At 38.4% G+C, this 23,364-nt stretch overlaps 3 protein-coding genes across 5 annotated transcripts in view; 1 reads left to right on the top strand and 2 right to left on the bottom strand.

Moving 5' to 3' along the window:
* Positions 1-12,320, bottom strand: part of atp10d (ATPase phospholipid transporting 10D) — a 29,171-nt gene extending 16,851 nt beyond the window's left edge. For 2 of the 3 annotated variants that reach the window (XM_032547377.1, XM_032547379.1), the window contains exons 1-3: positions 12,166-12,320; positions 7,607-7,956; positions 4,922-5,116 (exon numbers count right to left, since the gene is read on the bottom strand). In XM_032547377.1, coding sequence (XP_032403268.1) covers positions 4,922-5,116; positions 7,607-7,875 — 464 coding nt within the window. In that variant the 5' untranslated portion in view covers positions 7,876-7,956; positions 12,166-12,320. Of the gene's footprint in view, positions 1-1,171; positions 1,749-4,921; positions 5,117-7,606; positions 7,957-12,165 lie in introns of those variants that run through there. The other variant, XM_032547378.1, reaches the window with a different exon arrangement.
* Positions 12,321-12,411: 91 nt separating this feature from the next.
* Positions 12,412-15,358, top strand: commd8 (COMM domain containing 8). Its single transcript, XM_032547381.1, has 5 exons — positions 12,412-12,612; positions 13,984-14,139; positions 14,217-14,369; positions 14,690-14,845; positions 15,239-15,358. Exons 1-5 carry the CDS (start codon positions 12,568-12,570, stop codon positions 15,257-15,259), a joined length of 531 nt encoding a protein of 176 aa, XP_032403272.1. The 5' UTR covers positions 12,412-12,567; the 3' UTR covers positions 15,260-15,358.
* Positions 15,359-21,264: 5,906 nt separating this feature from the next.
* gabrb1 (gamma-aminobutyric acid type A receptor subunit beta1) overlaps positions 21,265-23,364 on the bottom strand; it is a 34,346-nt gene continuing 32,246 nt past the window's right edge. The window contains exon 9 of the mRNA XM_032547722.1: positions 21,265-22,634. Coding sequence (XP_032403613.1) covers positions 22,293-22,634 — 342 coding nt within the window. The 3' untranslated portion in view covers positions 21,265-22,292. The remainder of the gene's footprint in view (positions 22,635-23,364) is intronic.

Below are 23,364 nucleotides of genomic sequence, written 5' to 3'. Positions count from 1 at the left end.
GTTCAAAGTGCATGTTTACTCATATTATGCCAGTTTATGACACTTTAAATACACTGACCTGGATGTTCTTGTTTACTGGAAGACCAATAAACATACAAAACACTGATCAATAAATGATTATGATCAATAGTTTCACCTGCACTTTATGGAAGAACTGAAATTGCTTGCCTCACACACAACTTTTACTTTCTGCTTGACACAGTGTTCCCCTAAGTCAGAGGTTCCCTCTTGCTTAAAAGGAATTCTGGTCAAGGCCTGGAAAACGCTTCTCTCTGCATGTTTCCATTGGACTCTGTTATCAGCAAATTTTACATTCACTTCCACGTTGATGCTGGTGATACCCGGTTTTATCAGTGAAACTACATAAAGCTAACAAGTTACAAAACAAAGTCCTGCTGTGTGTATATAAAAAAAAAAAGATTAACTGAATTGTATTTCACTTTTAAGGTCAAATAAAGTCATACTGTCTTAGGACCTAAATACATTTGAAAGTGCTCAATAGTTGTGGTACTTTTGATTATAATTTGTCTTTTATTCAAAGCAGCCATTTATTTCTATAATTGTTTTTAAAATTAGGAGCTCACTCTCCCATCATGAGTAGAAATAAATTATCCATGACTTTGCTACTGAATGAGTCCAGGACCAACTACAGTATTTCACAGCTCAGTGTTATGGTTCCTGTTTTGTTTGTCTGATTAATTTTTAACAGTACTATAAATACCTAAATAGAAGTCCCTTAATGGCCTAACCTTTTAATTTGTTGGTAGACTTGTTTTTCCTAGAGTAGCCAAAACTAAAACAGTTTTAGTTTTCCAATACTTTTATTTCTAGAACAAATTTAATCGCCATCAAAGACATCAACAAGCTGTATACTTTTAATTTCAAGCTCACAGCTTCATTTGGACCCTCTAAAAGATAAAACTACTTTTAGTACCTTTGTTCTCTAGGTTAGTGGAGGACTGTTGGCTACCTTTGTTAAAAATAAACCAGGTTTATAGCGCTAACAGCACTAAGAAATATAATTTTTTTTGCCATTGCCTTTTAGAACTTTTCAAGCCAGAAGAGTTAGTCTTTAACTTTTGAAGAGAAGTGTTGGTAAGTAAAAGGGGGGAGATTCTGACTTCCAATTAAAGGAAATCTGTTAAAGTTTGAAAGAACACAAAGAACAAACCTGCAGTAGACTTGACAGAGGAGATTGTTGATTAAGCGATCCGATTTAAACCTGCGGTGGTCCTCAAAGATGTCTTTAACGGCTGTAACCAACAGCACCAGTAAAATGGGAATCAGTGAAACCTCTGGCTGAAAGGCCTCCACAATCGGGATAAAGTTTAAGGTGGCAAGGAAGATAAAGTAGACATTGGCAAACCGATGGAGCTGCTCAAACAGATTCTTGGGAAGAAAGGACAGGAAGGAATACTTTGTGGTCCGGATCCTGTTGCTTTGGTATAACTTTAGAAGTTGCTTCAGCTCCTCATCGTCAGTGAAGGAAGGTACTACGGTCCTCCTCTTCTTCAGGTGTTCCTTGTATGTCCCGGTCGGCCGCTCCAAGCTATACATCGGTCTACTGCTGCAGTGAAATCCAACCTAGAGGTCTGTGATTCTGAAATGCTATCCTCCTGTCCTCAATGTTCTGTCCAAGGAGTAGTTTTCATCTAGAATCTGTTCTTCCTTTATCAGGATCAGATTATTTTGGTCTGTCCACCACATCCTGCTGAAGCACAGAAACACCGGGAAAAGGTTGGATTGGAAGAGTTACTGGCATAGATGACGCGCTTCAATGCCACTCCTCCACAGAGCAAGACCAAGGTTCAACTTTTACAGCCACCTCCAAAGACTGATAGATAATGTAACCAAATGTAACAAACAGGGAGTGCCAAACAGCTGAAAAGGCCACGTGCTTTCAATTACTTTGAAGAAACTTCTCAAAGATCAGAGCTGCAGACTCTGTGGATCTACAGAGATGGCCTTCATTAAATACAAAGCTGTAGATCAACTGTGACTTCCTGACCAACGTAGAGTTAAAAAGTAAAACTAACTATCAGGAGCTTAGATGGGGATAAAGTTATGGTTAAGGACTTTACAAAGACCACTTTGTAAGTCTTTTGTTTCTTTATAACTCAACAAGCAAGATCCAGATTTTACCCATCTGGATTCTTTCCCTTACTCTTACCTTCCTTGAGTCCATTTTTCACTCCCACCAAGAGAACTTCTCGAGAAAAGCAGTCCAGAGAGAATAAAAGCATTTTTGTACACACCCTCAATACACAACAGATATTATAATGTTACTTTAAATTGGGAGTCCAAGGGAATCCTGTTGATACCCAAATTGCACTCTCTCATTAAAAAGATTAGATTGTTCAAGATGCATGCACAGAGGTTTTAAAAAAGGTTACTTTGACAACATCACTTGAATTTCCAATGATAGTGTGGAGTTCTTCTTAAAAGTTGTCAGAAAAAAAATTATCAACAATTTCATGTGCTGTGGCAAGTATAGCGTATCACAGTAGTACCTCTTCCAAGCATGTTCAGCTGACTGAAAGAAGCCTCCAAGATTTTTCTCAACATTACAGGAAACATTGTATTGGTTTATTTCAGGTCACAAAAATCAAGATGTGGAACTTGAAGAGGCCCTATCAATAGACCTCAATAAGAGGAAACTGTTTAAAACTACAATTGGCAAAATACAGTAAAGCTCAACTGTTTTAGAGAAAACCAACATGTTTGTGTAATGCATCTTTGTGGTAAATATTTATTTTTCTTTCAAAGTGTGAAACAGTGGTGCTGCTACCCAATGCGTTAGTCTGAGAAGTGAGTACCAAGACATACCTGGCTATTTGGTACCTTACTTCAAGCAAACAGAAGCCATATTGAAATCAATTTGCAGAAAAAATAAACAAATATAACTGTTAAATCAGATATGATGCAACTCAAGCTCCAGCATTTCATACCAACAATATTAGTTTTTCTAACCCTTTTCTCATGTATAACTACACATGGTGAGACTGCAAACTCTATTAGCAAATTGGATTAGCCATATTGCCCATTCAGCCAAGAGCAGTTTCATTTATTGTAACAAGGTGGTAGCTTACAGTGCAAACTGCATGTTGTGGTGAAAACTACTTAAAAGCAATTTAAACCATAAAGAAGCTTTCACAGACTGCTTAAGTGCTTTTCTGGCTTAATCTTACAGGCTATTAGAAACATCTCTCAGCCGTGAGCTGTTAAATTGTGGGATTTGTTGTCCAGACCTAAAGTAATGAAACTACAGCCTTTGTCAACCACATAAACCAATCCACAATCTTTGATTTAATTCTACTATCTGTGGGGCAGAAAGATGTGCACACGGAAAGAATACAATACTAAAAAGGGTGTGTTTTACCCTGAGAAAATACAACAGGTGGTTCAATTCTGCAAAACTTCAGGCAAATATGATAAAATACTTCCATGAGTGCTGCAGGTGCATCACTTATGGAAATGATGCACCTTGAAAGTTGATGTAGTTCACCTCAAAAAGTAATATATCAGTACAATAAAAGGTTTGTCACACCAAATTTAGCAAAAATTATCAAGAACTGTAATTAGATTTACCATGTAAAGCCAGGCTTGTCTTCTTGATGGCATAAAGCCCTGGATGACTTTCAATGTTTTGCTGCTAAATTCAGACACAACAGTATCTGAAACACAGACAACTTTAGATGGCATTAACATGGCTTTCAGCATTAAAGTAAGGAACCTTGGTCTCATGACATGGAACTTAGTGAGTTTCCAGGACTTCCCTTTTTTAATCTTAGGGTTGAACAATGCTCACTTACAGTACTGTGTAAAAAACAAATCATTGGGAAAACTGAAGCCATTATTGCTGATGCTTCTCATCCTTTACATGCCGAGTTCCAGTATCTGCCTTCTGGCATCAATCTCAGACATCCTTGTATTAAAAAGTAACAGGTACAAGCACTCTTTGGTTCCTACAGCAATATCTCTTTTTAAATGCAGGACAAGGTAGGGGGACTTGCACCTCATTTAGTGTTTGTAGCAACTGTCGGTCAATAATGAAATACACTACTGTATAAGTGGCTGGGGAGAGGGAGGTCTGGGCCTCCCTTCTAAAGCTGCTACCCCCGCGACCCGACATCGGATAAAGCGGAAGAAAATGGATGGATGGACTGCTGTATTCTTCCCATTATGTGCTGATTTGTATTTCATGTCCTTCTGGTATGTTTTGTTGTTTTTTATTTTTATTAATCTTTCATACTTTGTCTTTTTGTTTTCATACTTGCTGCAACATCAATTGCCCAATTTGGGATACGAAAAAATCTGAAATCTGAATCTCTGTAAAATTCAGATAAACTATTTCAAGCATTGTTACATATATTCTTGTTAATTTCAGAAAAGAATTTAAAATTTAAAAAGACTGGTTTCTTCCATATAAAGTCATTAACAATAAAGTTCCATAAAACATCAGGAATTTGATTGCTCCATATGGTCCTAACAAAGCATTTGACTCTCAAGTTGTAGGTTTACAGCTGGTTTCTGGAGTCATAACCGACTCCAGAACAATAATGTATGATCTATTCAAGTACATATATTCAGCCATTTCATTAGTCACATGCACAAAACATATTCAGTTCCCCAAACATTGTCAGACAGCAAATGTTCACTTAAGATCTCAAAGTTCCTGTTGTAGCTTTGTTTCAACCACCATTTTTTTTTATTTATTTTTTTTGCTCCGATGAACGTCAAAATGAAACAAATGAAGTTCAATTTCGGCTAATTTTTTAAATTCAATCGTTTCACTTTCATTTAAACCATGTTACTTTAGATTTCCACTTGCAATAACACAGGCTCATTCATCTGCAACATTTCTAAAGTGCAAATGCTTTGGATGGAGGCAAGTAGAAGGTTTGAGTTTGGATGAACTCACCCACAGAACACGCGCACCAAGTTGTTGTTGACCTTTTTGTCAAACAAGTACCGCCTGTAATCCTCCAGTGCATCTTTGATGGCGATAACCGTGAGAACCACCAGTAGAGGGATCATTGTGATCTCCTTCTCAAAGGCCTCCACAATCGGAACCCAGTTAAGCAACGCCAGGAACAGGAAGTAAAGGTTGGCCGCCCTGTGGAGAAAAAGGAGCATGTTATCTTGAAGGACTGTGTAGTCAGTGGGGCCATCAAGGAGGGTGGATCAGGCTATAGGGGTGAGCATTTATTATGTTGTTTATCATTATATATTTCTTGTCATGGTAAGAATTTTGATTTATCATTGCCACAACAAATTCCAATTTATAGAAAACCGTAAAATTGTCTGTGTTGTTGATTATTATTTATGCTATTTTCTCCACTGTTTACTCAATGGGAGTACCAATAAATACTGACAAATGTGAAAATATAATTAAATACAGTTACTATGTGCAGTTTAGTGATACAAAATCACTAAACCCTACGGCTTGTTGTCCTGAAGAACCTTTTTACAAATAAATGTTTTCAAGAGCAGTATTTGTGTTTGTTGTTCCATGACGGCTGTGTCAGAGTTATTACTGTCACATTTATCATTACCACAATGATAAATGTGACATTGATAAATGTTATTGTGACAAAACTGTAAGCCATTTTACCCATCACAACCATAAATTGTTATTAACATCACAATGTTATCAAATAGAAAAAAAGTAATTAGAACTAAATGACAGACATGTATTAAAATGTACTTTTCAAAAACAAATCTGAAAAGTGTGGTGTGCATCTCAATGAAATCATTACTCTGATGCCCTTAACAAAACCCAGTAAAGCAGGGGTCTCAAACTCCAGTCCTTGAGGGCCACTGTCCTGCAGTTTTTAGATGTGCCACAGGTACAAAACACTGGGATGAAATGACTTAATGACCTCCTCCTTGTGTAGATCAGTTCTCCAGAGCCTTAATGACCTAATTATTCTATTCAGGTGTGGTGCAGCAGACACACATCCAAAAGTTGCAGGACAGCGGCCCTCGAGGACTGGAGTTTGAGACCCCTGCAGTAAAGCAAATTCCCTTTGGAAACCACCTAATTAGTAAATTCAGTCCAACTGTGTGTAGTTTAATCACAGTATAAATCCAACAATCTGTGAAGGCCTCAGAGATTTGTTAGAGAACATTATTTAACAATCAGCATCATGGAGACCTAGGAACACAGCACACATGTCAGAGAGAAAGTGGGGGAGAGGTTTAAACCATAGTTAGTTTAAAAACAATATTGCAAGCTTTCATCTTCCAGAGCATTTCCCAAGCCATCTTCTGAAAACAGAAACGGTATGATACAACTACAAACCTCCCGGGACATGATCATACAGGAAGGTGTTCATAATTGCATTTTTGGCCTACATTCAAAACTGGGAAGATGAATCAAGCTAAATGGAATGCAATCCTGGAAAAAATGTTAAGAGACTAAAAAAGACTTGAGACTGGGGCACAGGTTCATCTTTCAAGACAGCACTCTTCAACATTCATCCAGAGCTGTAAGAGATCAAAGCATTTTCCTGTGTTTGAAAGGCCTAATGAAAGTCCAGCCCTAAATCCAACCGACAATATGCGGGAGAACTTGGAATTGCTGTTCACAAACACTTCTCCCCCATCCTGACAAAGTCCAAGTTTATCTTAAGAACACAGATCTGTAAAACTTTCAGTTTCTAGGAAGGAGTTTGGATCATCCTGACCCGCCGTGACACTCCAGCTCCTCCTGCCGGTTCACAAGGCATTCTCAGGTCAGACTGGAGATACATTTCCCTTCCTAAGTCTCCTTCTTTAAGCATTCACCTAGCTTTTTAAGGATCAACTGTGTGTTTGCACATTTCTTAAAGTCTCCTTAAGTCAAGTGTGTAATGCTTCCTCTAGGTTGGTTCTGGAATGACTGTGTGGAGAACTAAGTATTTTGGTGTGTTAAATCCTGATTGTTGGCAGGATGGGCCAGGAGATGGATTGCTGGATAACATTGCTCTGATCTGTCATGATAAAGGATCTGAGACAAGATGTTCAACCTCTGAATTTTCTGTTTAGTCAACATTTTAACCTTCAATTAAGATCATAAGATGTGGATCATAACAGAAAGAATAACATACAAACATAAAAAAAAGCTTTTTCATGGGATGACTGAATTCACCTCAGAAATAAGGTGAGGATCTCAATTCAGAAATCAAATCCAAGGTTGAATTTATTAACTTTTCTTACTTTCTGAAACAGCTAATTATCTGTTCAGATCCCAGAATAAGTTCTTACCGAAGTAGTTAAGGCAGACCTTCTAGTGCAGCTTCCAAGCTTATCTCATCTAGATCGTAAATTGTTTTGCCGTTTTTCCTTCATGTACAGTAACTGCTTTATCAAATTACATGTGTTATGCTATCTTTAAACTCTACAAGCTTAAATATTTACCACTTCCTGTGTTCTGTATTTGCTAGATGGAAATTGTAATCCAAAAAAACGGAACGAGCAAGCTTATGCAGTCAATATTCAGCAGAAACCTATTATACATAGTGACATTTCATTTTAGGATATTATCAATGTATCTTGATAATATTAGCATTGGAAAAAACATGGTTCCACTTTTTTTTTAATATCTATATCTAAAATTACTGACCTGTGGAACTGCTGGAACAGGTTCATAGGGATAAATGTCAACAGACTGTATTTCGTTGTGCGAATGCCGTTGCCCTTGTACTTCCTGGACACAGCTTCATATTCCTGCTGGTGGGGGCCGTGGCGGGCCAACACCGTCCTCCTCTTGCCGCTGACCCTTTGAAGGGAGCTTTTGCTCGGAAAGCCATCAGGCGGAGAGTACCAGCCTCGCTCCGAGTCTATGGACAGAAGCTGCCGACAGCGATGTCGCACCCAGTGGAAGCGCTCCATCTACGCAGCCCGAGCTGCGGCCGGGCCCCTACTCCCGTGTGGAACTCCGGCTTTTTCCTCAACTCTCTTAACGACGTCCTTCTGCAGACGTAAAACAATAAGTCAGTTTAAAATCCTCTCCAACATTTTGATTGACCTGTTCTAAGTCAAGGTTGAGTGTTAAATAACCGACAAACATTGTCACCTACAAAGAATATTCACAAAGAAAGACAACACAAAGTTATAAAAAGTTATGCCTCAATTGAGATGTGATACAATCCACATGACGATGCATTTCCCCTTTTCTTCTTCCCTTGTTTCAACACAATGACAGCATGACCTCAACTAGAACAAAAGGTGTTTTCGTTTATGTCTGCATCCAGCAGAGGAAGACAGTTCCTAGAATGAAGACGGTGTAGGCAAACAGGTTTCAGCTACAGTAAAGAGACAAAAGACAAGCAACGGAAACCATCTTGATACAGGTCCTCCACCTGAATACATGAGATCTCATTTTTAAAGAAGGCTTGATGAAGCATGGAATGCATATTCTGTACCGTGATATATACTATATAGTATAACATTTTGTATTGAATTATTTTTAATCAATCTTACATACTAATCACATTTTCAGAGAAACTGTATTTTGGATTTTTATTGGTTGCAATCTCTATAAAATGAGTTTTACTTTATGATATTCTATGTTTTTGAGATTCCTCTGTGCCTCTCCAATACAATAGAGGATTAGGGTCATTTAATAAAATAATTCTGGAATTAAAGTCAAAATCCTTAGATTACATTCAGAATTCTTAGAAATCTGAGATTAAAGTTAGAATTCTGTGAAAACTGTCAGAATTTATTTATTTTTTCCCCAGAAGCTCTAATATCCTTCTTTATTCAAATAACTCCATCAGTTTTATTCATTTTTCCTACTTTCTCACATTTTACTGAAAAATCTCAGGTTCTCATGTGGGAAATGGTTGCAGTCGGATTTTTTCCCTGCAGCGGTGACGGTATGAACAGAATAGCAGCAGTTCTTTCAGTCATTTCAGTCATATGATGAGAATCTAATGCCTTTAGTTGCCTTTAATCTTGGCTGCAGAACAAATGACATTTTCTTCTTCAAGTTCAAAGCTCATCTAGGTCAGAACTCTCTGCAGTTGTGCGACAGGCCAAACCTGCTAACCTTCATTTATGGGTGCTTTATTTACAGTTGACATAAGAAAAATTCTTGTTTGTGATGATCACAGGAAAGTTGTGCTCAAACGTTCCCCTCCCCCAATTCGCAGCACAGCCTAATGTTTAAACTTTGGAATATTTTGGACATGTCAATAAAATGCTTCATTGTAAAAATACTAGCCCTTTAGTATTTTAAAACCTAAAATAACACAGCATTGAAGATAGCTTGATTTACAATATCTTGAGGTCTATTTTAAAAATTTGATTAAATTAGAGATTTTTCCAAATGGTTAAAAATATATATGTAGACAAACATGTATACATCCCTTTTAGAATAGGTCAAATATCTCCTAGAAATTTGCACCCCTACTTCATACTATGTAGCAATAGCTAAGATTCTGACATAATTCTGGCTGGATACGTGACCGCTCATTTTGGTAGAAGTGGTAAAGTTTGATTTCATTGGTCAGATTTCTTGGCATTGGCTCAGCTTATAAACAAAGTCCATAAAGGTTTTATCTCAGACCTTTAGGAATAAGTTTGGGTGTATATTAGCATATGTTGTCCAGTTGGAACACTCAGTTTTTTTTTCTTTTAGCAGTTTATTTGAGTTATTCCTTCTTTAATATTCCATAAGCTAGAGGCAATGCAATTAGCAGTGAAACAGTCCCACAGCATGAAGCTACCACCACCTTGTTTGAGAATTGGTAAAGTGTTCTTAGGTTTAAGGCCTCACCTTGTCTTCTTCCAAAGGGGGACCCCTGTTGCCAAATCAGCCAATTTTAGTGTCATCTGACCATTAAAATTTTGTTCAGAAAGAATTTGGATTCTCCATTTTGGTTAGTTGAATATTTTAGTCAAGCTGAAATGGTGAATTCTAGTACAGGAGATTTTTCCTAACTGTAACCCATATGTTCAATTGGATGAACTGATTATCACAGAAATGGCTCCATCAGACTTTCCCCAACTTGTGTTAATGTAAAATTTTCCTTTTTAGATCTTCACCGAGTTCCTCTGACTTTTTCATTGTTCCGAGTTTGGCTGAGCCAAATGAGTGCAGTCAAATTCCACAAAGAGAAACTGCCATCATGATTATTAACCACTTCCTCCACCCAACTCACTGTTTGGGCTTCAAATGTTTCAGGTCAAAGTCAGTAGGTGAAGTTCTGTTAACAGAAATAAACCATATTAATCCATTGAGCACTAAGTAAAGGATGTGAGTTTTATCTCTGACAAACCAGGCTGGCTGGACTTTAAGGATAACTGAAAGAGGATTTCTGAGAAGTGAAACCAGTGTGGTCACAAGATCAGTTGGGTTTATCTGTGCAGTTCTGAGACTGACTTATTAAAACTGGACGGTAAGAACTTAAGCTGAAAATAAACAATCATTGGGAAAAGGTTGAATCAAAAGACAATTAAATAACAGAGGCTGACATATCTGAAGCTAAGGCTAGCGGATACATAAAAGCCTCTGGATACTTGTGTATATCTGAAGTTAGTTCTTTCATTTTTTTGATTTAACATGATCCAAAGGTCAGCAAAGGGTCTTTGTTATTCTTAAAACATTTGTTTGCATTGGGATTAGGGTTCAGCATTAGCAAACAGCACACCCCATATCAAGACTACCAACCTGTTCTGGATGCTCTAACATCCAGAACAGCTATGAACTAGATGCATATTATTTACTATGGTTGCTTTTCTCCTCAGTTTCAGAATAATGCCAGAACATTTACTGAGGAATATTTGATTTCTACCTTTTTAAGAATAATTTGACAGCTAAACACTTAAATACTAGGGGTGGACCAGACTAGTGTTGCACATGCCATACTCTGCAATAGCAATTTTTTAACTTTTCCACAATTTGTCATGTTATAAAAACAAATTTCTATATATTTTATCTGGATTTTAGGTGACCTATAGCACAAAGTAGCCCATAATTGTAAAAAAAAAATATGTGTATCTTACATATTTATTTTGTGGATAAAAATAGAATGAGTGTGGCATGTTTGTATTTCATACCCTTGTATGCCCTCCAAACTTGTGTGTTTTGTTGACGCGTTTTACAACCATTCTTTGAAGGTCTCAGAGGTTTATTAATGAGCAAATAATATCTAAAGGCCAAAAGATACGGCAGGCACATTACAGATTAAGCTCTGCAGATGTCAAAAGGCAAGGATAGCCTTTAAACATCCAGAGTTACTATGAGCCAACAAGCTCATAGTAGGCTAACTCTATGAACAGCCAGAACATAGAGTTACTATGAGCTTATTGTAACTCTATGTTACTATGAGCCAATAAGCTCATAGTAACTCTGGAGGAGAGATGCACAACTCAGATGTAAAAACCTGTTGACACTACAACCATTTGTTGCGAACTCCACAAATCCTGTCTTGAAGGAAGAGTGCAAGAAGAAAAGCATTGCTGGAAAAAAAGATATGAAAAGTCGTTTCCAAGTGACAAGCCATGTTGAGGACAAAGACAAAAAAAGGCGGTGCACAGATCAGATGACAATAAAATGTAACATTTTTGGCCTATATGAAAAAAACCCACTATTCCTTTCATAAGCAGGAATATATGAAAAACATTATTCCTTTAATAAGTAGGAATTGGGAAGCTGAAGATTTCCCTTCCACCAAGCCTACTCGTTAGAATAGCCCAGTCAAAAGTCCTGAACTAAATCCAGCTCAGTATCTGTGACAAGACTTGAAAATTAATGTTTACACATCCTCCATTCAATATAGCTGAGTCTGATTTATTTTGCAAACAAGGGATGGGCAAAGATTTCGTGTAGAAACCTGACAGAAATACCCCGAACAATCTACAGTTGTATTAGAAAAACTGAACTGAAACTACGCATAAATTTGCCAAAGTCCAAAAAAAGAAAAGAAAAACTCTAAAAGACCCACAGGAAGTCTGTAAACCTCGCACCTCTTTCAAAGATGTCAGGACTTTTTCATGACAACAGCTTTACTGAACCTAAAGGACGGTGTTTACTTCCAGGGCAGTCGGACAGACGGAGGCCTGCTGCCCAACATCGCTTGAATTGCAGCTGTGAACAAAACAAACCTCAGAGCTCTAGTCATGTCTCCCTCCTAAAAACTAGCTTCCCGTTACCCCTTATTCCTCCTTACGTACCCAGCTGTTTGTTTCCATCCGTGGCAGGGCTCGACGACTGCTGTCGGCTGGATCTTTTCGGTCACATCTCTGGAGTTGCAGCCGCAACAGAAGACTTGAAACGAAAAGAGGCAGGATTCCAGACACGTACCCCTGGTAAATAAGTGGTGACGAACACGCTCCTCTCCTTCTCTTTTTGCAGTCGGGTTTGTAACTACTTGAACTGGTACATCCGGCACTTTGTCTCAAAAAGCAATGAGACAGCTCCTCTGTTCGGAGAGGAACTGAACAACGCTCTATTTTCCGGGACTTGAAGGTTGACGGGGGGACAGTATTTTTTCCTACTGCAAGTGAACGCGGCTCGTCCGGTCACGTGATAGAGATCAGCTGACCAGAAGCAGCTCGGCGGAAGCGAATGAAAATATGATGGAGATTCTGAGCAGAATATCAGCAACAGATTGTGTCAAAGTGAGCATGAAACTTATTTTAGTTATGATTCATGTTTGATAAATATGTGTGAAGAGATTCAAAGGTGATGTTATTAACCTGATTTATACTTTAAACTATGAGGTTCTGACGTTTTGTTTCTGATCTAATGTGGTTGAAGTCAGTATTTGCAGAACCACCTTTCACTGCTATAATCTGTTCTGTTTTTAGACACGTTTCCAAACGGCGTTGCACATCCCGAGACTAAAATATTTGTCAATAGTGTTTGCAAAATAGCTAAAGCTCAGTCAGACTGGCGGAAAACAACAACGAGATTTATGTATGGACTTTGACTGGTCCATACATCGTAGTTCATTCATTCTAATGCATAAATGAACTAAGATCTATCCATCCAATTGTCATTCTGACTGTATTGTTAGGGTTGTTGTTCTGTTGGAAGGTGAACCTCAGTCCAAGTCTTAAATATTGTGTATCTTTACGCCGAGGCAGGTTTGCAGTTATGCCACATTCTGTTTTTAAATGGTAGATTGAACAAAGCTCTGTGACACGTTCAAAAATTGGGATATTGTTTTACAACCTTACTCAACTTTAAACTTCTCCACAACTTTATCCACGGCGTCTGTATTTTTATTTTTACTGAGGTTAAATTTCACATTGAAGGCAGTGAGTTGCATTGAATTTTATTTAGGAGAATGCAATCTTGATTTTCTTTTCAATTCATAAGTATGCATTAGTTTGTGGCGATAAGACGCGAATTCTTAACAAAATATTTGTGGCTATAATGTGACACCTTATGAAAAAGTTGAAGCAGTATGAAAGCCTTTCCGAGCACATTAGGTACGGTTGAAAATGTACACAGACTTGATGCTTGATAAATTTTTGAAAATAAAAACATCTACGTTTCTAGAAACAATTAATTCAAACACCTGCTAGTGTCTGTTGATTAACTGATCAGTGTTTTACCACATGATACTGATTTCAGGTCTTCTTGTAATCAACTACAATTCATTCAAAGTCATATGTAAACTTTGATTTAATTCAATGTTAAAGCATTATGAACATAAATAATTAAAAAGTGCTATAGCCTATATTACTTCATCAGAGGTTGTAGTTTTGAATCGAATCCCATTTTTTCCTTGAGCAACAGAAAACATGTTGCATTAAAGGGTGAAAAAAACATTTTTAGTGAAGAGTTTTTCAGTGTCTCACCTGCACATCACAGCCCATGTAGAAAAATTGACCGATTGTTTGTTGCATCATAATTTTTTTCTGTCAGAATATTGAACAGTTAAGATTAAAGGCAAAAATAACTTTCCTTTCCTTTAATCTCCTTTTAAAATATAAATCAGCCAAAGTCAAAAGGAAACACTGATCTGCTGTTGATGTTTCCAGCTGTGTCACAGAGTGGTGGATGGGCTGTGTGGGCGGGAGCCTCCATGCAGGAGTGATTACAGCACCACCTGGAGCCTGGAGGAGTGGCTGCAGCTACTAGACTTCTTGACCAGCCTGTTCCGCCTGGCGGTGGGGAACGACATCCCAGATGAAGAGGTGAGCGGAGCAGGCGGGGCGGTGTTTTTTGCCACTCGGCTCAGGTCGTCACATCTTGTCCTGCTGGTTCCGTGCAGGTCCTGGCTAAACTTTCGGATGCAGATCACAGCCACGGCGACGCTGTGCTAAGCGTTCTCAGAGGACGATGGGAGGAGATCCGGCGTGCTCTGCTGGACAGAACCAGCAGCATCTCCTCTGCAACCTTGCAGGACTTTGACTGGCAGCTGAAGGTCAGTCAAACATCAGCATTTGGTGTTAGTCTGCATCCCTAATGAGTTAAACTGGGTATCTTGGGTAATAATCAACACCTCAAAACATAGCTCTTTTAGTTATTAAAAGTAGACTTTTATTTCATGTTTTCTTGCTTCTGTATTTACTACTACGTGGCTCCTTGTGCCAACATTAAACCCTAACGTTAACCAGGAACACTAGAAATTTTGAAGCATCCCCTACACTATCGTGCAGAAACTTACCCTAAATTAACAGAAACTCATTTATCTGCCTGCTTTGAGTTTTCTGCAAAGCCTTTCTTTCCCTTCATCCTCTGCAGCTGGCTTTGTCCAGCGATAAGATCTCCTCTCTGAACACGCCGCTCCTCAGCCTCTGTCTGGATGTGAGGGAGAACGGAGCGCTTCGGCCCATCACCATGGAGCTGAACAGAGAGGAAGTGAGCACGCTCATCAGCTCACTAGAGGCTGCTAACAAGGTACGCACACAGGGAACGTGTCACCTTATCAACGTGTGACTGTGAAACATGACACCCTGTTTACCCTGAGTGCAGCTCTACATAGGCTCATGCTGATGAACACTCCAGTCATGATTAACACTTCCATGTCGCTCCTCAGCTTAATGGAGTTTAGGTTTTAAACCTAGGCAAGGCGATTTCATTTGTAATGCACATTTTCAGCAACAAGGCAATTTAAAGAGCTTAAACGATTTAATCTGAAAACTGATGCAGTTTAAACACTAGGAGGCAGCATTAACACAAGATTCTTTCTAGGTCTTTCTTGAGAGTGAACAGAGTGAAAGCAGAAGCCATTGCTTTGGAATTCATCCCTAGTCCTAAGTGATTTGACAATCTTTTCTAAATGTCTTTCAGGTGGTGCTGCAGCTGAAATGATGGACTGATCCGAAAAGAAGCTGATGTTTTTGATGTAATAATAATTTAATGTTTTTGATGCCTTTTGTTCCATAATAAAATCCATATTTTCCTTTCTGATTCTGTTTAAGTTTGTCGAAGATCAATAGAAAAGTTAGAATGTCGTTTAATCATCCACACCATTTTTCCATAATCCACTGATGTTGTAACCCATCCATCCACCTGCTCCACCAGTACATTCACTCATGTCCCCATCAATCCTGTAATTTATCAAATTTCCATCATCCTTTTTACAATCCATCCATTTAGCTTTAATAACAATTAAGATCTCTGGTAATTTGAATATGGAAAAGATTGGCCAGAGAATACTGTTGAAAAAATTGTTAATGAATCTCCTGGCTTACTGATTTATTTTAAAATATATTACATGTATCATCTCATCAGCTCATTTACAAATTTTCATCAGCTTGATCTAAAGGAATGGACAATTACGAAAATTATTTGTCCTAATTGTTAGAAAGTGAAATAATGATAGAAGTGTGAGATTTATTCAGAATATCACTATCCTGGGAGGCCAGCGTCAATCTACGACAGTCATTAGGCATGAGAGACAGAATACATCCTGGAAACACTGCCATATATACACACACCTCTCTCTCAATTTAGAAAACAATTAACCTAACTCAGGTTTTTGGACTGTGGGAGGCAGCCAGCATACCCATGACTCACCCAGGACCTTTTTCCTGCAATGAAACAGTGCCACTATGCAGCCTGTTAAGACAAACAATGCATTAGAAAATCATCAATCTGGCAACAATGTTCATCAAAGAAACTTGGACTGTATTTCCCCTCTCTTCCTCAACAGTCCTGAATATGATAAAACCATATTCAGGGAGAAATTTGGAGGAATTTCAGTGAACAAATATAATCCTAACAACAGTGATCTCTGATTCTCAGACTAAAAACATGTGTCAAGGTGTGTAATAACTCACAGATCCAAATGGTCAACAGCAACAGAGTTCCTACAGAAGCAACAATGGGGTTCAGGGAAAAAACCTGTACCTTGTAACCTTGTACAACCTGAAGCATAAAGGCAGAACTGTCAGTTTGGGATGTTTTAAATGAAGCTTGAGTTATGAGGAGTCATTGATGAAAAAAAAAACCTACTGATTCATCAACAGAGCTTAGATTGTGGCCCTACTAGGAAAAGAAAATCCACTGGCAGATGAATTGCTGTTGGTTTGGAAACAAACTGTAGCTGTATGCAAGGAAATCAAATATTTTAAAGCCAAAAGAGCAGGCAAAGATCTCAGCAAGTACAGCACTAAGAAATATGCCGGAAAACAAAGTAGAAGAAGGGGTAGAAGCTAGAAGGAGCTATGAGACAGTGGAGGTAATGTTTAAAGCTTCCCAGTCAGTCTGACTGATTATTAATGAGAATTGGAACAAATGCTGACAGACAGAGCCAAGTTAAATGTGGTAATGATGTTAGTCTTCACTCCAGAGTGTCCAGTTAATCATGGGAAAGAGCCTGAGTGCTGACAGCTGCAGACGTGCTAACTGGGCTAATGGCATCAGCACGCTGCCTCATTTTCTGCAAAGATCTGACCCCTCTCATGAGCAGAGTCAAGCTGGAGTTTAAAGAAAGAATCCAAACCGCAGGTTTCACTATAAAATACTTACAGATGCCCTTCTAAAAGAGTTAACATTTTAAGTAAAAGCAAATATCTCTCTGAAACCTTGACTAAAGAATTTGATAGCACAAATACAAGTTTTAGCTCAGTTTGTTTTTTTTTTTCTTTTGATCTAGCATGCACGTTCTATCCTACGCTTCGACACTTAATGTTCCTGGTTGAGTAATGGCAAAACAACAAAAAAAAAAACATACACATCAAATAAACTGCATTGAATGAGGGTTATTTTGATATCGTGTAATCACTCTGCAAAGGATAACTAGCCAAATGCACAAGAGGAAATCTCAGGAAAATCGTTCTACGATGGTGGACTTTGTTAACAGTTGATAAGATTCTATTTGGCTGGTGGGAATCAAAGCAGATCAAATTCTGGAATTTAAAAAATAGCTGATTCATCATACTATTCTTTATCTTCAGAGATAATCAGGCAATATAATAGTTATGATTAAAGTAAAATAATTTTAAATTTTCTGAATTTATCAAAAGTTTGATTTTGAGCATTTCCATGGCGATTTACTTTTTTGTATTATTTTTTTTTCACTGGCAGCTGCAGAAAGCAAGAGGTCTCATACAGAAGTTGGTGTACTTGAAGAATCAAAAGAGGCCTGTATATAAGAAAATGCTAAAGACCAAATTCATTATCTTCAGCGTATATCTCCATCTTTATTCATCAGAATCTTTTCCAGGTGCTCCATCTCCATATTGGAAACTCTTCAGTTTTCCACAAAAATCTGTTTGGATTGGATAAAAGGGGTAAACACACACAAAGCTGTCTCTGCGATGTAGGCGGGGTTATTGTTACATATAACTGAGACAAACGCATAAGAAACTTTTTTGGGCTTACTTCCTGAATTGTGGTGAATCAACTGACCCGTGGGTTGTGGACAGCAGGTGGCAGTAGTGGTCACCATCTAGAATGAAACAAGCCAGCACAACTCCAAACATTTGGCCTTTTTTAAGAGAAATAGAGGTCTTTACAAGTATTTTCTGATGTAATCTCCCTCCAGATAATGATTAGTTAACGTGCTGAAGCTGCTCATTCAGCTGTGCACAGGGACACATTTAGGCTTTTAGCAGCCTCATTAACTCAACTATTAGGACGCATCTAATCATTTGATGCATGGACTGAGGGCATTTGCTGACAAAATATTTTCTGGAAAATTGGCTGAAAAACACAGTCTTGCACACAAGTATTCAGCAAAGTGAAAACAAATGAACCACAAAGCAGTTTGTATGCAGAGATCTCAGCAGCTTTATTTGGACTCTTAATTCTCTGTAAGTTGACACAAATGATGCCTGTCCATGGCATTCTTTCACCTTCCACACACAGCCAGTCACACATGGTGTCTTGTGTTTGCTGAAATCCACACAGGCCGTTCCACTTGAGTGCACATGTGGAACATCACTTTAAAGGATCAGAAGCTTCATCCTCTGTCTGCAGCTGCAGCCTGCAGGGGAACCAGTTGCTGCATCCATTAGCTCCTCCGTCCACAGAAAAGAGGTCCATCTCTGGTGCTTCCTTTGTTCTGTCAGGGAAGCCAAGCATCCGTTCCTTTTTCTTTGAAAGATTGTCGTCATAATGCTGGAATGTCTCACTACAATCTACGCTTAGATAATGGTAACATACATTAGAGTCTGAGAAATTAGTTCTGTCTCCAATTCATCTTGTTCTACAAAAAGCTCAACATGTTTTCCTTACCACTCATAAGATAACCCTGTAAAATGTTGAGATTCTTGGTATAAAGGCACAAAGTTCAGCCGTACAGAAAGAGCACACCTCTGTGATCCAGTCCAGCAGAAGCTTGTCTGGTTCTTATTTGTTTCTCAGTAATTAAAGCCCTCATAAAACTTGCAGCCTTTCATCTGAGGACCATTACTTCCACATAACAAAAACAACAACAAAGAAAAACATGTTGGGATTAATTTTGCCTTGTAGCTGTGTTTGGACTGAATGGTAATTCTTAAGAAAAATCATATGCGGAAAAGTGAATTAAAAAATAACTCAGAACAGAATTAAAAAATATAATTTTTTAAAAGACTTTATAATACACTGACTGACGAAAACAGCTCAGCTTCCAGAAGGAATGGCCTGATCAAGGTGTAATTTGGTCCACATGCAGAACAGTGACAGATGGACATGATTCTGTTCCTATGGAGTTGGAACATTTCGAATGGCCACCACAGAGTGTAAGTGCTGGCATCTGGCACTAACCAGAGCATATGACAGTCAGAACAAAGAGAGAAGGTCAAGAGACAGAGACTGCTGTATTACAACTGGATGGATTTTAAAAGAGCCTGCATTGTTTGTTTGCATGAGTTTAGGCAACCGTAGCATGTAGTCAAGGGCGTAGGTTTGGTCTAAGTTTTGGTGGGACCTTACAACTTACTGAACTAATCAATGTAGATTTTCGTTTATTTATTTTGTTTTTGTTAAAGAATACATATGTTTCTTTTTTTGTAATTAATATGGCAAAAATTGGTCGGGACTATTTTATATCCCTTGAATATTGGTCGTGACATGTCACGACCGTCCATACCCAAACCTACGCCCATGCATGTAGTGTACCAGCATGTGAATGGTACAAACTGACCTGGATAATAAAATAGGAGCCAACAGGTGCATTAGCTAAGCATCCCAAGATTTTCACCCACCTTTTCTTATTCAGAAAAGGTGGGTCTTATTCAACAGATTTTTCGCAAACACTGAATTTTAACTTCTAAGCTCATATTAAATGAAGTGCTTTTCATCAGTTGAATTTTCATATAGATAAGCAATGCGCAACTATTTTAAGACAATGATGTCACATCACTGACTCTAACCTAACCCTCAACCCCAAACACGTAAAAACCATCAATCTATTGTAACTGTGTAGCCCAGAGGCCCACAATCTACTCAACCTAGTCCAGTAAACAGACCTTTCAGTGGTCAGATGTTTGAACTAATGGGCTACCGTAAATGAAGGTTCCAGTCATCCAAGACTAACAATAATGAGGATCACTCCATTGTGCTCCAAACATTACAACGACCTCTCTGGAATCACTCTTTACAACACCTTGTGTTGTCTTATGGCAAAAAATCTTAGAGCAAAGATGGCAGCATTTCTAGTGGCGCAATAACCAAGGGGTAAAAATTGAAGACGAGTTGTATCATATTATAAATAAGGGACTCTGAGTTTCTGACAACGCACCAAGCATACATGGAATCAGCTAAGAATCAGTGCCAAAGCAAAGATGTGGACTACCCTACTGCAGCAGAAGACACAGTGTCTGTATCAAGTGTTACATCCAAGCCTAAAGGAGGTCTACACCCTGCAAGAGATACAGCAATACAACAGTTAATTTAATTTCCACCACTCCCTGGGTGCTAAACCATTTTGTCAAGAAGTGTAAAATTAATGAGGAAAAAAAAGCATAGTGTGGAATTTGCTGCTCTAAGTTTTAAAAAGTAACATTTTTAGATGATAAAAATCTATTCTATATCTCCAAATGAACTAAAATATAGGAGCATAATCAGATTAAAATAGTTCATAGATAAATTTCTGTGGACTTTTTCCAAAGGAAGTGTTTGTCTCTGTAGATAAGCAAAATTAATCATTTCTCTCTGCTGCAGAATAAAAAGTCATGTGACGCAGTTCTAAATGCCAAAAGAGGTCTTTCCTGCTGAAAGAGCCAGATGACTTGGCGCCTTCCATTAAAATTTGTGGGACTTGTGCAGTAAAAAATATAAGCACCAGTTTTCCAATATATCCCAATCTCTGGCTGTGAAATCTTTAAACAGCGGCATAATAAAAAGAAGTTTCCATTTTGTAAATGAAATTTAGCTCTACCTTCTCTATAAACATAAGGCCAGCAGAAAGAGAGCCAAAAATACAACAGATCTTCACTGAAACATCATCTAGACTGGGATAAACCCGAGCTGGGAAACCTACAGCTGCAGCTCAAATGTTGTTTAATGCACAGACGGCACAAAGCTCACTGGATGCAATCAAAAAGTTAGCTGACGTTTAAGTTTCAAATAACAGCACCAGAGTTATTAATTTACAGTAGAGGTTTGAATCCATGTGTACTCTAAATCCTGGAGTCTGGTTCAATGTGTGACTTTCACATATCTGTTAAGTTCGATTCAGATAGTTCTCTGATGAAGAGCTGATTCAGCAGGTGGTTAGGTGAGATACCAGACTTGCAGTTCTTGGGCAGAATATTGCCAGCATTTATGAATAATAAAGCCTAAGTTTAGCAGGTTTAACAATTCTAGTTAATCTTCAATGTGCATCAGTTTTCTACAAACAACAAAAAGGTCAGAAACCAGTGAGAACTCGATCAAGAACAAAATTCCTTCAGCAGAACCACTTTAATGTTATGGAGGGACCTGGGTACTCCAGTGATCCTGGGTCTAGGAATACAGGAAGTACATTGGTGCTTTGTCCCAGATGATGGCAAGATGGAGCAGGAAATGAATAGATGGATTAGATTTTGCCTGGAGTAATGAAGGTGTTGTTGCTGTCTATCATGGTGACGACCAAACTGAGCTGGGCTTCAGTCTAAGCTCTGGATTTACTGGTCCACCTTCCCACCTTCACCTTTGGTCATTAGTTAGAGATCATGTCCTAAAGGATAAGATCTTCTGATTAGGAGGCCTCGGCTGGAAGGCTTTCCAGGTACAGCATACTGGGAGGAGTCTTGGAGGCAGAAATAGAAGTGAAAGGATTATATATTCCTTCTGACTTGGCAACACTTTGATTTTGTAAGAAGAGAGAGGGATTGATGGATTGGTTGGTTACCTATACAGATGTATGGATGTAGTAAGTATGCAAGGATGGATGGAGAGTTTAATCTCTGCATCAGTCTTATGTTTTGTCCCTTTTTTTCCACAATAACCTTACTCAGCTCAAGTTTAATCCTGTTTGAGTTACCTTGTGTTTCTGTTCGGTTTCTATTTTGTTTTTTGCATTGGAAGCAAACTAAAGTTGACTTCTATTAACATGCAAAGGAGGGCTAAAAGAAAAGAAGACAAATAAAAGCCACCATTGTGTTTTTGGCATCTTTGAACCTGTAAATACCAAAACTTTACTGTCTTTAATTCACCACTACTTCTTTCTCTATAACTAACTGTATGTACACAGCAAAATTGAATTTTTTTAATAAATTATATCTCTGTCTTTATATATATCGATTTATATATTTCATATATTAAATTGTATTTACACTGTAAAGACTAGAACTACTCGTTCCAAAAGAGGATTTGTACAAATGGGCTGAACTCTTCTACTTTCATTACTGTACAGGATTGAGCTTCCCTTGAGAAACAAACAAAAAAAAAAAGTACCCATCATCTACTGCTCATGCTCACAACCGCTGCCCTAGTGGACGTAATACAGCCAGTAGACCAAGTTGAAGAAGGTGAATGTGATCGGGAAGACGACCCGGGACCACTTGTCTATGGCATTGACGTCTGTGAGATCCGGGATCTTGACTTTCAGCTGTGAGGCTCTCCTCCGCAGGCGGCTTTTCTTGTGTCCAATTGGCCGGTCGAGGGCTGGCCGTCCATACAGGTCCCGGCTCGTCATGGGCTTGCGGTACTGTATGCTGGCACTGTCGTAGGAGAACATGGTGGCCCGAGGATCGTTGAGGGCGCCCATCATATCTGGTCCCCCTATCTCAGTGGGGAGGTTTGTCAGAAGGATGTTGCCATGAGCGTCGACCTTAAAAGGGAACAAAACAACATTTCAGTTTTATTTTCAGCTAACGCGAAGGTTAAATCAAAAATAAATCTGCTAATCACCTCCAGGCATCTGCCTTGTCATTGTTGAAATTCTTGCTTTCAATTTGAGGGGGTTTTGTTCTTGTGATTTTAGTTGGGAAAACCTCCAGGAAGGGGTCGACTTGCCCCTTCCTCAATTTACACTTTTTCGTATCCAGGCGTTGTCATTTCATTTCGTCTCATCTTACTTCTTTTTTGTACACACAGGCAAACCATTTGTTAGCTTTGTAGCTAACAAATTAGCTTTGTATTCATTGTTGTTCTGATCTCCATTTGGATTAGTTGACCCTTTTGAAATCAAAGATTATGACACCTAGTAAGACCAAGATAACCCCTCCTGACTTTCTGCTGGTAGATATTATTTATTGGAGGCGTGTTCATGTTAAACTTATTTAAAACATGAAAAAAAACCAACTTTAAATTCTAAGTTTTTAAAGCAGGTTTGAAATGTCCACCTTTTGTGGGCAAGAACTGGTGCATGATTGGTATGAAACAACCAGTTGCAGATGGCTCTGTTTCATGCTTAAACTAAATGGGTACAAAAAAGCGAAAAAGGTTAAATGAGCAACACCTTATACACCATAAATTTAAATTATTCATAATCATTATGCAAAGCTGAGATGTTAGGGCTTAAATTTTAAGATTTACATTTAAAAAAGTCATTTAAAATT

The sequence above is a fragment of the Xiphophorus hellerii genome, chromosome 19 (assembly GCF_003331165.1).
Source record: "Xiphophorus hellerii strain 12219 chromosome 19, Xiphophorus_hellerii-4.1, whole genome shotgun sequence".
Lineage (NCBI taxonomy): Eukaryota > Metazoa > Chordata > Actinopteri > Cyprinodontiformes > Poeciliidae > Xiphophorus > Xiphophorus hellerii.
Note: the sequence above shows the minus strand (reverse complement) of the source record. Positions and strands in the feature narration are given on the sequence as shown.